The sequence below is a fragment of the Ciconia boyciana genome, chromosome 8 (assembly GCF_034638445.1).
Source record: "Ciconia boyciana chromosome 8, ASM3463844v1, whole genome shotgun sequence".
Lineage (NCBI taxonomy): Eukaryota > Metazoa > Chordata > Aves > Ciconiiformes > Ciconiidae > Ciconia > Ciconia boyciana.
The window spans coordinates 67,500,378-67,518,585 of record NC_132941.1 but is presented as its reverse complement, the minus strand read 5'-3'; the positions used below and the strand labels follow the sequence as shown (position 1 = coordinate 67,518,585).

The 18,208-nt window shown below is 36.5% G+C and overlaps 1 protein-coding gene across 1 annotated transcript in view; it reads left to right on the top strand.

The window, feature by feature from the left end:
• CFAP46 (cilia and flagella associated protein 46) overlaps nt 1-18,208 on the top strand; it is a 91,250-nt gene that overhangs the window by 64,300 nt on the left and 8,742 nt on the right. Inside the window, exons 41-54 of the mRNA XM_072871728.1 lie at nt 130-318; nt 1,040-1,174; nt 2,126-2,305; nt 3,890-4,057; nt 7,505-7,602; nt 8,306-8,385; nt 8,818-8,969; nt 10,822-10,943; nt 11,365-11,417; nt 13,244-13,408; nt 14,901-14,977; nt 15,597-15,657; nt 15,749-15,784; nt 17,759-17,861. Coding sequence (XP_072727829.1) covers nt 130-318; nt 1,040-1,174; nt 2,126-2,305; nt 3,890-4,057; nt 7,505-7,602; nt 8,306-8,385; nt 8,818-8,969; nt 10,822-10,943; nt 11,365-11,417; nt 13,244-13,408; nt 14,901-14,977; nt 15,597-15,657; nt 15,749-15,784; nt 17,759-17,861 — 1,619 coding nt within the window. The remainder of the gene's footprint in view (nt 1-129; nt 319-1,039; nt 1,175-2,125; nt 2,306-3,889; nt 4,058-7,504; nt 7,603-8,305; nt 8,386-8,817; nt 8,970-10,821; nt 10,944-11,364; nt 11,418-13,243; nt 13,409-14,900; nt 14,978-15,596; nt 15,658-15,748; nt 15,785-17,758; nt 17,862-18,208) is intronic.

Here is an 18,208-nt window from a genome sequence, read left to right as displayed (position 1 = left end):
TTGAAAGTGTAATCACATTTAACAAATGTGTTTGTATGTCAATATATATGTGTTACATTTTTAAAAGAAGCATGTTTCCGTATGTGTGGGTATATATGAGCAAATAAACATAAATATGTATTTTACCAGGATTGGAAGCATATGGAATGCACTGTTGGTCATATTATACTGGCTCAGTTAGCAAATGTACAGAATCTTTGTAAAGGCTGTCCTGACATCAAATCCAAATGCCTATATCTCACTGGAAAAACTCTTCATTTACTTACCGTTAATGTAGACCCTGTGCATTCAGAGATTTACTGGAAGCCAAATGTTATGGTATGCATTCTTTTCTGCATTTAAATTAATTTCCTATGTGTAAAGTTTGTCTGCCACAATATTTTTTCTGTATACACTTGTATAATACTACTCTTTATTTAGAGCTGTTTTACATATTGCATGCAAGCCACTGTAAAAATATATACTGAACCAAGTAATTTCAGAAAAATGCTTCTGCCTACATGACATCCTCATGTAAATAATTTTTTGATTCGTTCCTGAGACATGCTAATTACAATATTTTCAAAAGAGAGAGAAAAATATTCCTTGAATGCCTTAAAGGGCTAGGTAGGTTGGTCTCTGAATCCATGCAAACAAGAAGTAATGACTTGTAGATTAAAAGCTCTGATTCGTAAGTTCCTTTTCTGTTGTAGTAAGAACACCATGTAAGGAAAAGAAAGTTGATTGAGTCATTAGAAATTCAGTGATGAATTAAAGTGTTCAGAAGAAATTAACTGAGGACAAATATCAGAAAATCAAAATCATAGAGGTTTGTACGGGGGGCCTTTTTAGTTTCTATTAGCCATATTGTCGTTATAACATATTAAGAAATTTTGATGCCTGATAATATTGCTAAATCTCTCACCATCAAGGGATTCATATAGTGAGAGGATTTCTTTTAAGATGAGTTCCATCTTCACCTAGACTTTCACAAAAGGAATGAAGCCAGCCGTACTTAATGGAATGATTAATTATTCTTTTTTTATACTGTGATGAGTAGGAAGAAGCTAAATCAGACATCACAAAAACTTTCCTGACTTCAGCAGAATGCAGTGAACAGGAAGTGACAGACAGCAGTTTACAGATTAATAAATGTCAATATGATAAGTACAGGAGGAAAATACAGGAATTAAAGGTATATTAGCATATGTGCTTGAATTAGAATTTGAGTGCTTCCTTTTTATGGAATAATAGTCACCTTACCTTATCAGTTCTGTTTGAACTGATAATGGAAATGTTTGTAACATAAATTTGATCTTACAAAAGAAAAAAATCTCCAAAACACCCCTAAAACACCAGCTGTCCATCCCTACTCAGTTGTGTATCTCTGTCCTGCCCCTCAATACATGCTGCGGGAGCTCCTGATTGAGCTTTCCCAGTTGCTCCCAGAAATAAATAATTTCTCCTTCAGTTTCCACTGATCAAGAATGAAGCAGCCAGAACAAGATGAACAGGCAGCTTTCTCTCTGCTTCACAGACATGCCTTTCTAAGGGAGCATAACATTTTGCAGACTGGGAACAAAGAAAGAAATAACTTCTACCACAAAACATTTGTAAAATTCTTAGAAAATTTAAGTTGTATTGTATGGTGAGCTGATCTCTGTTAACTGCTGCAGCTCAAAGCACACTAGGAATTGGGAATGTACAGTTTGCATTGCTACTATAATCAATAAATACCTGAGATAAGAGATTTGTGGATTTATTTGTATTAAATATAGTTAACTATCAATGGAAACAACTGTACTGAGAACTGACAGAAAATTCCTTTGTTCTGAACGGCTCATATTGCCTGGAATTTAAATACTGTCCTACTAAGCACACGTTTTATATTAAAGAAAGTATCTTATTAAAACATGTATTTTTAAAATGTTGTATAACAGATGTTGTGTCTGCTAAATAATTAATCTGTATTTGCGTATTTTGGTCATCCATTGAGTAAATGCCTTAAAAAGGAGAAAAAGCATTAAAGTTAATCCTGAAAAAGTAATACTTATCTTTTCTAATGCACTAGTAGTGTGTATATGTCTAACACATATTTAATATTAATACATACTTTAATATAAACCTTTTTATTTTTATCATCTAGAAGGAACATAGGTTGGCTCAGAAATATCTTTCTCAATCCAGTGAAGCTTTGCTACAGTGTATGGGTATTGCATTCAGTCATAATATTACTGATGTACTGGCTCCTGCTAGTTTTGAAATGGTTGAATGCTTTCGACAATTTGATCCAGTTTCAACTAGCCAGTTTTTGGCACTTCATCAGGTAATGCAGCTAATGTATTGTGCTTCTTTCCAGTATAAAAAGGGTGGTTTAAGTTACATAAGCAAAAGTGTTTATTCATATAGCCTGAAAATTGGTCATGCAGAACACAATGTACGGATACGTCTAAGAACTAGTGAGTAATACAGGTAATCAAATATATGATATGTTTGCTGAGTTCAAAATGTTTGATCAGTGGCTTTTTGACAATTCTAGTATCTGTTGTGTTTGACTTGATATTTTCATTGATGATTGCATACATGAAAAGATTTTAATATGAATAAATTACTATAATGTGATTAGCTAAGATAAGACATTACCACAAAGTACAGTTTCATCCTTCCCTAACAAATAATTTAAAAAATGTTTCTCTGGATTTGTTCATTCATTATTTTGAAGTAGATAGGAAACCTTTACCTTCAGTTTGTCAAATCAACACCAACACAGTGTGGCCCATAGATGGCTCAAAGGTGTATGAATCATTCATGTGAGTATGTGCCTTCATCACAGAGAAGATGAGGAATGGCTGTAAGGCTTATATTCCCTACATCAGGAACAAATAATACATACTTCCTACACCATCCTCTCTGTTGTAGAAATACAGAAATGCACCTTATACTAATTTCCTTCTGCCACATGAAGGCAATCGCAAGAAATTGACAGACAGTAAGCACCTGCCTCTGTGTCAACACTTAGATTTGCAACTACCTCCACCCATGGGTGGAATGGACTAGGTAGGTCTTCTGATAAATCAGAAAACAGCTCATACTGGGTTCCATGGGTCAGTCCTTTATTCCTGTACTCCTGCAGCACGCTGTATTATTTATGGTTTGCTGTCATACCTGTTAGTGAACAAGCTAAGTAGAATGCATATCAAGGCACCAGTGTCTTCTACTGAGCAAAACCCATGTCTTTTACTGAGCAAAAAAAATCTGCTAATTCAGTTACTGTCCTGCCCAGAAAGGTTTGTATTTTAAAAAAAAAAAAAGTTTAAAATGTCATTCCATGTCAATATTAAGCCTCCCTTTGGAATTTTTTATTAGGTCAATCTGAACTGCTTTTTTTTTTTTAATGTGACAGCTGCATTAGAAGAAAAAAGAGATGCTTTAGCTCTTAGCAAGCATCGGTTCAAAGGACAGGATTGGTATGTTTGCTGAAAGAAAAGGATATAAAGTCTTACCCTTTATATTGCTCTTTGTAGGAAGTCTGTGAAAATGTGTGATAAGATGGCTATACAGTAAAAGGCACAGAAACACAGAAAAGACTCAGCTTACTTGAAAGGCTAAGCTCAGAACACAAGCATTTACCTTTCCATGTAGACCTTAGATGACTAAATGCAGAAACATAGACGATAAATGTAGACAAAGAAGTCAATTCTAGCTACTCATATTTAAGAATCTCATAAGTTTTTGCCAGACCATTTACATTAGATTGTAAACACAAATAGACAGGCTTTTGCTAATCCATCTCACCTTTCAAGCAAGAGACTTTTTCTTTAACATATATATATCTTATAACAAACAAAGAGTATATATGTATTTGTATTATTTTTGGGAGGGAAAATAAACAAATATAAAAATTTTACAGAGCTGTTCAGCATCTATGATAATGAAGAGTCTCCTTCTAACAGCTACATCTAACACCAGCAGCTCTCAGCTGGCAGCATTACTGCATCTTCAGAATCATTTAAAAGAAAAGAGAAACACAAGTGATCTTCTAAAAAATGTGGAACAGCAACTGACTGCTACTTCAATGGTAACTTTTTGAGATGTGCTACTTATTAGGGGTTTATATGTATGTGATATAAATACACACAGAGAGACATATATATGTATACATACATATATACACACACATACACAGATATATATCATTTCAGTTATTCCTGGAATTAAATAATATTTAATCTGTTTTCTTTAAACTCTATTTTTTGTTTTCTTAATTTGGGTCATGGGTTGACTTGGTCATGAATCGAAATACATTTTTATTAGTATGGTATGTACTGTCCTGTGGCTTTGTTTATGCTAGGCTATCTGTGTGACATGAGCTATGTAATTTAAGTCAGAAGTGAGATTTTAAGGATGCAATTCCAGTTTGTCTTATAGTTACAGTTTGGTATAGCTGGATGTCAGAATTGTGCTGTCTGCACACTTAAATCATTAATTCCACGTGAGTCAGGCCCAATCCAGCTGAAGGTGCCATTGTAAATGACCCTTGCAACAGAGACTCCTGTCACTGTCCGGACAGCATCCAGTCATCCTGTTTGAGATACTCAGGTCCCCATGCAAGTGTCACCCTATGAAAAGAGCCTGATTTTTTCTTTTTTTTTAACAAACACACTATCCATGAGTCTGGGCATCAACTAAACTGTGGTGTTGCAAACTGGATGTTTAATGAAACCAACCAGTAAAATGTAATTCATGTAATTCGTAGTTCTGGAGCAAATCGTGGATAAACTTTTCTGAGAGATAAATGCTCTGTGTTTCGGTCTAAGCTGGCTGAGAACCGTGTATTCTTCAAATGTCTGGGATCTAAAAGTGGATACCAAAACTAAGAGTGGAAGACCCTAGGTAGAAATGAATGAAATTAGAAACTGCCAGCAAGTTAGATACAAAGGATTAGCTGTAGCTGGCAGGGTTTAAGCACTTACAAAATGTGACAAGCGGAGATACAGTAGAAGATACGAAAAATAAGTGTTTGTAGGCTACTGTTTTGGCTTTTCTCTGTATGTGCTGTATTATCTTATTTAGCAGACGGAATAGGATAATATTTTGTTTAGAAGCCACTGTTTTTGAGTTGCTGGTAACTCAAACTGGTAACAGGTACCCTAGCTGAAAACATTCATCAACACCCACTATGTCTGTACCTGCTGCAGTAGCTCAGGAAAGAAAAGGTGGCAATCAAGACATCTCTTCATGGCTGCATTCTTGAACTGCATGGTTCCAGGCAGTGTGAGATGCAAGCAATCAAAGTGGTCACTGAAGTAGTTCTCTGTGAGACTATAGTAGTGTTTTTTAAAATTCAGTTGTGGTTTTAAGTTCAGATCAAGAATGCACTTTCAAAGTGAATCTCCCAATTGTCCTTGCTTACAGTGCTTTGATTTTCATCGTGGTACAATGATTGTAGGAGCTGGGTTCCTCTCAGACAAAAACCGAACTGGATTCTCTGATGCGCTCAAGCCATATTGAGTGGGCATTCAGTCCAGGGGGCCAGTCCAGAGGTACTCTGAAGTAAAAATCAGTGAAAAGTGTACAGTGTATAATTCTGCTCCCTATGATCTGTACCACTTGATAATGTATGTATATCCAGAGTGTACCCAGTGTGCTTAAGCACATAAAACTTCAACCTGAAAAACATGTAAACACACATGCTGAGGCAGAGGTCTCAAAAAACATTTATGGTCCTTTCTGTACTAGGACGAGGTTTTCATCTGGAGTCAGACTGTTTAATCACGAGGAGATTTTTGGTTGGTTTTGGTTGTATTTTCCTCAAAAAGGGTTGTATATTCTTTAGTACAATATTTTTGTGGTGGGTTGACTTTGGCTGGTTGTCAGGTGCCCACCAAGCTGCTCTATCACTCCCCCGCCTCAACAGAACAGGGGGAGAAAAGCTCATGGGTCAAGATAAGGACAGGGCTATCAGTCACCCATTCCTGTCCTGGGCAAAACAGACTTGACTTAGGGAGATTAATTTATTGCCAATTAATAACAGAGTAGAATAGCGAAAAATAAAAACAAAACTAAAAAAGATCTCCCCTTCCCCACCCCCTTCTTCCCAGGCTCAGCTTCACTTATGATTCTTTGACCTCCTCCCCCTGCCACCCAAGCAGCACAGGGGAAATGGGGAATGGGGGTTGCGTGGGGGTCCTCCTACGGGAGACAGTCCTTCACGAACTTCTCCAACATGGGGCCTTCCCGTGGGCTGCAGTTCTTCACGAACTGCTCCAGCATGGGTCATTTCCACAGGATTGCAGTCCTTCAGGAATGGACTGCTTCAGCATGGGTCCCCCACAGGCCACAGGTCCTGCCAGCAAACCTGCTCCAGCATGGGCTCCTCTCCACAGAGCTGCAGGTCCTGCCGGGAGCCTGTTCCAGCATGGGCTCTCCACAGGGTCACAGCTTCCTTCAGGGCACATCCATCTGGTGTGGCGTGGGGTCTTCCACGGGCTGCAGGTGCATGTCTGCTCCACCATGGACCTCCATGGATTGCAGGGGGACAACCTGTGTCACCATGGTCTTCACCATGGGCTGCTGAGGAATCTCTGCTCCAGCGCCTGGAGCACCTCCTCCCTGTCCTTCACTGACCTTGGTGTCTGCAGGACTGTTTCTGTCACATTTTCTCACTTCTCTCTTCCGGCTGCTGTGCAGTGTTTTTACCCTTTCTTAAATATGTTATCACAGAGGTGCCACCAGCATTGCTGATGGGCTCAGCTTTGGCCAGCGGCGGGTCTGACTTGAAGCCAGCTGAAACTGTCTCTGTCCGACATGGGGGAAGTTCCTGGTGTCTTCTCACAGAAGCCACCCCTGCAGCTCCCCCTGCTACCAAAACCTTGCCACGTGAACCCAATACGATTTTATATAGTTCCTTTCGGTGAGGTGTCTATTCCTGACAAAACTGTGAAGGACTTTTACAAGCGTAAATGTTACAACAAATTATTCTGCTCCCTTCCCTTTCTAATATTCTGCTAGGATTTGATAGCATTTTAACTTCACAGATAGTGTAGCAGCCAAAAAAGTGATGTTGTTATGAAGAGTGGAATAAATTACTGTATTTGTAATTTGTTTTAAATAATATTTATAAGTTCTTCTGCACTGCACAAAAATTACACAATCATAGAGTGATTGAGGTTAGAAAACACCTCTGAAGGTCATCTTGTCCAACCCCCCTGCTCAAGCCAGGCCACCTAGAGCCAATTGCCCAGGACATGTCCGGATGGCTTCTGAATAACTCCAAGGATGGAGACTCCACAACCTCCCTGGGCAACTTGTACCAGTGCTCAATCACCCTCACAGTGAAAAAGTGTTCCCTGTTGTTTGGACAGAGCCTCCTGTCCTGGCACATCTGCTGTTTGTTTTGGCTTTTTTTTTTTAATAAATACTAGCACCTTCTTTCCTAGAATTATTATCAATTTTCTGATGAAAGAACTTGGATTGCGGTTTATAAAATCTATGAAAATAATGCTACTTTTGAATTATTTTACAGGCATGGAGAAATCTCTGTATTCCTGTTGAACATTTTAATATAATGGATGAACTGCCATCTAATTTCTACATAATTATTCTCCAGCATTCAGAAGACAGGTATAAAGTTTCATCAGTTTGGTTTAGAATTCTGTTTGTTGCAAATGTAATCTTTTTTTACCTGTAAATAAGCACTATTTTGGTTGTTTATTGCCTTTTACTTCTAATTTTGCTGGACTTGAATTTTAGGATAGTGAACAAATGAATACATAAATAAAACTGCCTGCAGCTCAAAGCTGTACATTTTTCTGTACTTTGGATTTCCCTAATTATCTCTTAAATCTCCAGATGTCACTTGAAAGGTTTCAGGCTATTCTTGGTGTCCTCCTAAATTCTGTTAATAGTTTCCAGCTGTTATTGCTTATGCTCTTGAAAATGTTAGGAGGGGTCATACTTAGTTTTATAAAGCCACAAATGATCTCATTACTGCAGCCCAATTAGCAACTACTCATATATTGAGCTATAGCAACTGACTATGCGTACCTTCACTAACTGTGAAAAGTCTTAAACAATTGTCATGGAACAAATAAAAATCTACCTTATGGGATATATAGCAATGAAAGAACTTTCCTTACAGCTCTCAGTTTGTTCCAGTTAGATTTTGCAGGTTTTGCACGCCAAGGTGGGGGTAAATATTACATCTTGAGAGTATTTGTGAGCACATTAAATTAGAGGGTAATAATTACTCATCTAATAAATTTCCTTCATATAAACAAGGCTGAACAGTGAAATAATCTACTCAGCAGTTTTCTGCTTTCCATAGATCAAATTTGTACAGTTCATTGATTGAGATGCCAAAAGTAAGTACTGCACAGCAAAAAGGAAAACCCACTCAGCCAATGGGTAAGTGGCTCTTACATTTAAAAGATAAAAATCATTGCACTGATGTTATGAGAAGGCTCATGTCTTTCACTGTTGCAGTCAGTAAAATGTTAAAATAATTTTTAAAATAACTGTAACTCTTATTAATACCAGAGGAAAGTAAATACCTAAATACATGTGTTTCATTATCAGATGTGATGTATCTAGTCACAATTTACAGAATTTTTGTTTATATTTGAAGGCTAAAGTTGTTATAGATAAATAATTGTAGAGATTTTTTTTCATTGTACATTTCTGTATATATTTTGTGCTAAATATATATATAAACAGTTGTTTCATTTTCAAAGAATACCATGGCTTTAGAAACTGATGGTCTCTGTACATTCATTTCTTTAAGTACAAATATGGTGTCTCAAAAAGAGTTTTAAGATGGTGTTACTCTCCTTTTAATAGTGCAAGCTAAAGTTTCTCGATTTCCTGTGAATCCTGACACATTTTGTCTTTTGTTGGAAAAAGTGCGTCTTTGCAAGCAGCAAAAGATGGAGAGTCATCTTAAACAGACTGTCATTCAAAACTTGCAAGAATGTGTCTCCAAAACAGATGTGGTAATATATTTGATTACCTTATATTTAAAATAGGGTGAAAAACATGTACTAAAAAACTATCATAAACACTCTTTCCACAGAATTTTCAGTGTATTCCAAGTGTAACATCCCTAGTCTTCACAGTTGCTAAATGCTGTGTACTCTGCTACAAAATTTAATTTTACTGTGTTATTCTGTTACTGCGTTCAATGTCATTCAGCAGCTTTGAAATGTTCAGTAGTTTATCAGAATTGAAAATTGATGCAATTGAGATCAATTTACTTGAAAATGTGCTGTACCTCTAAGATTTGCATTTGCAAATGTACATTGCCTTTCATATCACATGAAAGCCCCAGCTGTCCCAAGAAAAAAAATGGGATCATAGATCTCAACCCTTTAATCAAAATAAAACTATCTTAGCCAGAGATTTATTACTGATTTCCAGCACAGAAAAGTTTCTTTCTAGGGCACACAATATCTTTTGCACTATAGCTGTTTATTTGGATGTAGTTCATCCAAGTCTGTTAGTCACAAAATTTTGCTTCAAGGACATGTCTCATTGGAACTCCAAGTTTGTAGCTATGAAGACTCTTAAATTCTTGATGATAAAAGTCTTCTGTTACTGCAAGAAGGCTCAGTTCTATAAGGATATTGTTTTTCATAATCAGTGAACAGGACTTGGGTAGCATAAAGGTACACTGGAAAAGCCTGTGACTTTCACATAGGCTTTTAAGCTGCAAGGTGACAGAAAGTTTTCTATGCGTGAAATGTGCAAGTCTACATCCTAGCATTCTAATTTACTTTAATTTTGGCTCCATTAGATAAAATTTACATTTTTCAATATCAATCAAAATTCACTGTTAAATATAGCATATTAACAAAAGCTGGTATAGACATATTTTTATTATTAATATAAAGGTAAAAAATATAGATGATACTGAATTTTCTGTACAAGTTTTCATTGTTTTAATGTGGTTCTTGAATTATAATTCTGTCCTATTCATCATGTCAGCTTCTTTCAGTTAAAATACTGATTATTGCAGATGGTTAAAGTGTTGATCACTTTTTCTCTTGTCCATGGCCAGCCTTTGTTGTAATGGCAAGTTATGTAAAGATTGCTGTCGTTGCGTAAGTAAAGAAAAAGGTGGTAAGATAGGTGGTCAGGTAGAACAGATGAAAAAAAAAGGGGCTTAGGATTTTAAAATGCATGTACATTACAACTTTCAATAATTATGCATGCAGCCTGCACAGAGCCACACAAACAGAGCTTTGGGTGAGAAGTCCATTCATTAATACCAACACTCTTTGCGATTTAGTTGAGCTCGTTTTTCCAGTTAGTGTTTTTGTGTCCATCTGTATTGGCTTTTAGGACCTTCAGTTTTTACTGTATCTTCTACACAATTCTGTTCTCTCCTTATCTATTTTCTTCATTCTGTTTAGTTTTTTCCTAAATTGGCTCCACTGATCTCTCCATACACTTTCATTTGCTTCTACATTCATCTTGCAGTTTCTGTTTACTTCTCAAAGTTGTCCTTTCATAATTTCTTCACATTATTTGGAGCACCACATTATCTTTTCTTTGTGCTGGACTTCCCTGCCATTCCCCATTGAAATTGCAGAAGTATATTAATTGCTTAAATAATAAACATTGACATCTTGTACTGATTCCTGTGTTAGAATATTTTGCAAAATGCTGATAGGAGTGATGTTTTGAAGTAAAGTAGTTTTGAAACTGACCTTCTATATTTATATTTTCCATTTTATGATGTTTCAAATGATTTGATTTAGCCTCTGATTTAACATAATACACCTTCCATCCTTGTTAAATAGCATTTTGTAAATATTCTGGTTTTTCTTGCAATGTGTGTGATAGACTCCAACAGAGAGAATATATGATAATGGGCATGATTTGACATCAGATTTCTCTGAAATATTAGAAATTATGGAAGAATATCTGAAACCGGTGCTGTCACAGTTTGATTTTTGTGGTATCAGGTAAGACATTTAGACTTGTTTTATCATCATTTGTGAAAACAGAATGGTGACTCAAGTCCTACAGATACAGGAGTGGTTTTAGCAAGAATAGACCCCGTTGAATGAACTTTTCACATCTTGAAAGACAGTATATGCAGGATATGCAAGACTAAGAGGATTGAACCATATGATAGACTAATGGCCATCTCTAACAAGCACTGTTCTCCAGCTTAAGTTATACAATATTGAGTTCAGGATGAAAAGTTATAATTTAACTAGTTAAGGATGGGATTTCCAAAGGACAGGAACTCCAAAGGGAATACATCCTTTGTGTAAAATTTCACTGAGACTGAAGCAGTTTTGTCTTTGTGTTTCCTGTGAAAACTTTTCCATACGTAAGTATCAGTGCTGGTAATATTTTCACTGTAATTCTTCTTCCCAGAGAACAGAGCACATCAGTTTCAGCAGCTGAATCAGGAAAAACAAAAGTGAAAGGTAAGGACCCCAGACACACTAGAATGCGGGGTATGTGCTCTCTTGAGTACAATATATGTGTGTGTGTGTGTGTGTGTGTGTGTGTATGGACAGATATCAAAATGCTGTCATTTTACTTTCAATTTTTTTGAAGCCAGGGAGAAGAAAAAGGCTTTAGCAATGGTTTTGTCTGTTTATTTTCTATATCAAGTCAAGTATTTTAGTATACTTCCAAAGAGATTATTTATACGCTGGATGGAGCTATCCTTCTGTATGTATTTACAGTCTTCCAAACTATACAGGCTTTAGACAGCTAAATAAAATGGCTTTATTACAAACCAGTCTTTTCAGGAGAAAGGCCAAAAGAAAGAACTTTCTTAAGTCTCTTGATCTCTTTTTGTTTTGTCTTTTCCTGCTTTTTACTTTATGGACTCTCATAGGTTGTTTGCTTTAATGCAAGCCTAATGCTGGAACAGGTCCCTAAACATGTTCCAAGAGAATCACAGAATCACAGAATCGTATAGGTTGGAAAGGACCTTTAAGATCATCGAGTCCAACCATAAACCTAACACTACCAAGACCACCACTATACCATGTCCCTAAGCACCTCGTCCAAACAGCTTTTAAATACTTCCAGGGATGGCGACTCAACCACTTCCCTGGGCAGCCTGTTCCAGTGCTTGATAACCCTTTCAGTGAAGTAAAATTTCCTAATATCCAGTCTAAACCTCCCCTGGCACAACTTGAGGCCATTTCCTCTCGTCCTATCACTTGTTACCTGGGAGAAGAGACCGACCCCCACCTCTCTCCAGCCTCCTTTCAGGTAGTTGTAGAGAGCGATGAGGTCTGCCCTCAGCGTCCTTTTCTCCGGGCTAAACAACCCCAGTTCCCTCAGCTGCTCCGCATCAGCCTTGTGCTCCAGACCCTTCCCCAGCTCCGTTGCCCTTCTCTGGACACGCTCCAGCCCCTCCATGTCTCTCTTGTAGTGAGGGGCCCGACACTGAACACAGTATTCGAGGTGCGGCCTCACCAGTGCCGAGTACAGGGGCACGATCACTTCCCTAGTCCTGCTGGCCACACTATTTTTGATACAAGCCAGGATGCCATTGGCTTTCTTGGCCACCTGGGCACACTGCTGGCTCATATTCAGGCGGCTGTCAACCAGCAAAGAGGCAATCAAGTCCATGGCTTGCTTTAGGGATGAGTGTTTTGCTCTATGGTGGGGAGCAATGAAGTTTCTCAATTAAAAATTACTGAAAAATATATACATTTGCATTTGCTATTACCTGCAAGAGTTTCTTTCTGCAACCTGGCAGCTGGCTGCTTCTGTCATTCTGCAAAGACTGAATAACTTGTCTTCCATGTATCTGCTGTTTCTCTGTAGAACAGGAAAATGTTGTCATAATGATATTCAGTACTTTTTTCCTAAACAGCAGAAACAAAAAGTTTCCTACAGAATGACACAGTTAGTATTGGGTAAGAGCTCCTTTACAACTCTACACTGTTTAGCCAGACACCGCTAAGGCAATTTTGCATTTCCAAACATCATTTTCTTGAATACATTGCATACACCTGGACTTCAATCTGAGATGGTTGGTTATTAATACGGGGATATTTTTCCTTCTGAAGAATCAGTGCTCACAAGTGCATACGCACAGAAGTTTGACAACATCTTAGGAGTAATGGTATCAAAAGAAATATTTTTGCATAATGCACTTAATCCACAATAAAATGAAGTTCAGGTGTCATACAATAAAGGAAATTTAGGTTTTTACATCTAACTTCAATTATTTATATACATACTGAGAACTATTAAATCTCAATCATGTTCTGTCACATTTCTTCAGGTACACCTATGGATTTAGGATTGTGTGTGGTATTGCTAGCAGATACATCATTTATGGAATTGCCTTTGGAAGCTCTGGATATCTTTAGAGGGGAAGGAATAAGTTCTGTGTCCAGAGATTTTTCTCTCCAGATTCTCTACAATCGAGTACATCTGGCTGAACCAGGTACTATTAGATAAATATTCTTTGTATTAGCATAATGATGCAGCAAACAAGATACTTAAAATTTAAATAATATAAATGATGTATTATATTTTACTGGACGATTGCCACATACAATAGGTTTCCAGTATTTTAGATGGAATAGATAGTACAGTAGACTTATTTCAGTAATGTACAGGCTGATTATAGTTGCAGTGCTAGCTAATTTAAAATAACCTCTACATGTTAAAGACTTATGTAAAACACAGTGGAGTCTAAATTGGCTTGCAAAGTTTCAGTTATACAAGTATGGTCTTGAACTCTTTATAGCTGTTTTCAGCCGCATTGAAAAAACTGAAGTAAGAATTTAGACTTCTGTTAATTTCTTTAACATTAGCGTAAGACTTTGCTCAAAATATCAAATGTGAAAAACTTAATCATTCAGCTACTGCCTCTCTGTATAGCTAAGATTACATTAAGGGCTCAGGTCAATCCAGCGATTCTTGTGCTATGCATGAGCAAAATCAGATCCCACAGGCTTTATGGACTTCTTTCATTACTACAGACACTTGCACCCTATAAAACCTCTTCAGTGAAATGAGTTTAAGTGAGGTAGTTGGACAGCTGGTAAACTCGTCCTTATGACATCTTAAAAATAATTTCTTTATTATTCTAAAAGTGAGTAATAAATGCAGGCACTAAGCAGTTTTCTGTATAAATCAAAGATACCTTCTATTGCTGAAGTTAAAAATTTGAAGTCACATTTTGCTCATACATAGATAAAAACACATTTTAACTCATTAAATTATTAAAACTAGTGGGCCTAAGATAAAAAATAGGATAAGTTTAGAAAATCTCACTCTGTACCATGAAAGTATTCTGTTCCAGAGAGGTTCTTGTTTTGTGTTCATATCTGTAATATTTAGCACCTTCAGTATAACCTGTCCTCTGTTTTTCCATTTCACCCCTCCTTTCTAAAGGGAAAGAATTGTGAATAATCCGACATTAGAATATTTTTAGTCTACATACACATTCATATACTCTTACAGGTCTCTTAGAAATAGGAGTTTTAGAACATGTAAGGTTTTTTTTCCATTTCTCTTTTTCCCTTTTTTAAAGTGAAACTTCTTATGGTTGCATAATTTTAGAAGTGGATAAATGAGAGGAAGCATAGTTGAAAAGTCTCTGTTCATGCAATTATGAAAGTAGCCACTGAATGAGGAGAGAAACACTAGCCATATGAGTAATAATGCATATATCGAACTTCCACCAACTTGCAGTGCACTCCAGTGATAACTGGCTGAGACATATATTTTGGGTGATAGTCATTATATATAATGTATATTATATATAATATAATCTCACTGTGTTTAGAATATAAACTCACAGATTATTTTTCTAGTTTAATTTGTTATTATTATTACATCATAACAAATATAAGTAGTCCTTCAAGAAAGTTGTATTTTCTAAAACTGCCTATATCTTTAAAAAAAATCTGTTCTTTTCAATTCCACAGAGACTGAATATAAAACAGATGTTGAAATGTCTAAAGAAACAAAACCAAAAGCTCATCAGAAAAAGAATGTCAAAATGGTGAACTTTCCACATTTTTAAGTAAACTCAATAGGAGTAGCTCTTTTTGTGTAAAAAATATTAAAGAACTACAAGTGGCTTGCATAGAAGCTCATTATATATGCTAGAATACTGAAGTGGAAAAAATATCACATAAGTCCATAAGAATTTTGCTTCTTGTTGATTTTGCAATAATGACAGAGTTGTTGTTTCTTTGAAAAATCATACTCTCTGTGTAAATGTGACATATTTAACAACCCACCAACGGAGCTGTTTAAAGTTACTAAAATACTTCCCCCAACAATATAGTGTATTTTATATAGTGTATGCACGTATTTTTATAGATATCTATGTATGTATGCATATATATCTATATATGTGTGCACACGTGTATATATGTATGTAACACATGCAGATTTTAGATATTGTAGATAATTATAGATATTGTATAATATTGTATATATTGCAGAATAGCTTATGCTTTTAATTTCCCTTGACAATTGAGTATCATGCTGCTTTTAATCCTGAGTTCAAAACTTTAGGACATCTTTTTGTTAGTTGTTTGACACAAAGAATGCAATTCTGTTAATATTTGATTGAGACTTCTGCATGTAACAATATGTATTCTTTTTAATTGTAGGCACGAATTAATTGTGATTTACACTCTAATTGCTTGCCTGTTGATACTCGTCATTTTAAATGTATCCTTTCACAAACTATGAGCTAAGTGATCAGTTAAACTTTCTTTTTTTGTTGTTTACAATGCATTGTTCACACTTAACTGTTTATCAGATATTGTGGACCCCCATAATGAAGGAAGAGAAGCAGGTAATAGATATTAAATAATATTTTCTCCACAAACTACCCATGGAATTTCGAGATTTTTGTAACAGAAAATGAAGTCATGATATCACAATGTTGACAAAAAAGCTTAGCTTTTCATCAGAACAGTGCTGCTTATCACCTGTCAAATGGTGCATCAGTGAAACCATATTCCTGTTTCAGGTTCAGGAAAGAAATTAGATTGTCTTATTATTTCTTTCATATCACTAAATATGACCTAGTATCACCAAGAAAATAATTACTTGAGTAATCTTTCTTGCTATGTAATCCAATTAAAAACACATGCTTACTTTCAGGAACTTGTTATAGCATTTTTAATTTTTCAAATATATGCCATTAAGATACAATATCAGTAGTGCCGGGAAAGATACAGGTTAACTGAGAGGGTATGATGCTTTGTATAATCTTCTTTGTTATACAAGAAATTTGCTTGAAAGCCATGAATGGGCTTGGAACAAATGGTACTGAGTGGAAATGGACTGGGACAGAAACAATTGGACTCACCACACCTATACAGCAATTCTCAAGCTAAAGACTACTAATAAAGAATGCGTAACACATAAAGTTTTTGCAGTCCTTTGAAAGGTGAAGGGTACCATGATAGACACAAACAACCCTATAAGGATATTTGAGAGGGTTGTTACTGCATTGTGGACTGTATTTATCAAGGCAGTAGGCATTTAATGTATTAGAATAGAATAGAATATTTTCGGTTGGAAGGCACCTACCACGATCATCTAGTCCAACTGCCTGACCACTTCAGGGCTGAACAAAAGTTAAAGCATGTTATTAAGGGCATTGTCCAAATGCCTCTCAAACCCTGACAGGCATGGGGCATCGACCACCTCTCCAGGGAGCCTGTTCCAGGGTTTGACCACCCTCTCAGTAAAGAAATGCTTCCTAATGTCCAGTCTGAACCTCCCCTGATGCAGCTTTGAGCCATTCCCAGGCATCGTATCACTGGATCCCAGGGAGAAGAGATCAGCACCTCCCTCTCCACGTCCCCTCCTGAGGAAGCTGCAGAGAGCAATGGGGTTGCCCCTCAGCCTCCTTCTCTCCCAGCTAGACAAACCCAGAGTCCTCAGCCGCTCCTCAGAGGACATGCCTTCCAGCCCTTCACCAGCTTTGTTGCCCTCCTCTGGACACATTAATTCAGTCTGACACAAACACTTTAATAATACAATTTTACCTCACTTTTTCTGCCAGTGTGTGCAATAGTTTAACTGATTCACATTCGTTGATGAACTCACATGTATATCAAATGCCAAAAATAGATTTAATGGAGGTTTTTAATTGAGGTAGTTATTAAACCTAAACTCAATGCAAAAGAAGCTACTAAACAATCAGTAGCACAATAGAGTATGTCTCTGTATGTTTGCAGTTTCTCCTTCACAGCAGATCAAAATATAACACTGTTTACCATGTGCTCAATTTCTGGCTCTAGGGTGTATCTTTAATTTACATGAAAATGTGGTCAAAAAAGACAAAATTAATTATTATTAAATATGCAATGTCCTTGGAGAGCAGAGGTGTGTTTGGAGTCTTGCTTTCTGAAATCAGGACTCCGGAAACTCAGTCATTTTCTCCATCTACTTAAGTCCTCTCTCAGCCTCTGGAACAGAACTGTATGAGCAGTGCTGGTGTTTTCAACTCTACTGTTTTCTCAGGGTATCTAGAATTTTTTCTTGGTACTTTTACAGTCTTTAACCTGTCTACCAAATAATCCTTGTCAGTTATAAGATATACCTTTCAAATGGGAATTACAAACAATTTTACTTCGAAAATGTCACAATTGCTACAGTTTTAAAAGCCAGACTTAGGTTTCAAAAAACTTAAGATCTCATGATGGCCTAAAAAACCTTAAGTATTATATTGTCATTTTAAAATGATTGAAATTAAGATTGCCCAACATCCTTTGTAGCAAGTTAAGCTCATAATGATGAAATTCTATTGTTACAGAAGCTTTAAGTCCTTCCCAAAAAATAAAGGAAATCCTAGAAAAATACCATGACCTATTTACACTACAGTGGGAAGGAGTTATTGGCAACATACGTGTTCCAAGGTTTGTAATACTCTATCTCCTTTCATGTTTTATCCGTGTTTCTTTATTAAAATTGCGCCTATTCCCAGAGACTTCAGTCGTAAAATAGAGTCACATTTTGCTGAGCTGGTAAACACATAGCTAACCATTGTCTTTGTTTCAAACGCATATTTAGATTTGTAGACAGAATATTTTAGGGATCTGAAATACAGTGCCACAAAGTGATTTAGCCAGATTGGTTGCATCAGGGTTGCTGTATATGTAGATAATCTGATTTTGACAAAAAGTCTACTGGTGCAGTCTTTGATGAATATTGTAAGTATATGTGAGCACAAATGTAATTTCTGGCTTTGCTCGTAACTTTTTAA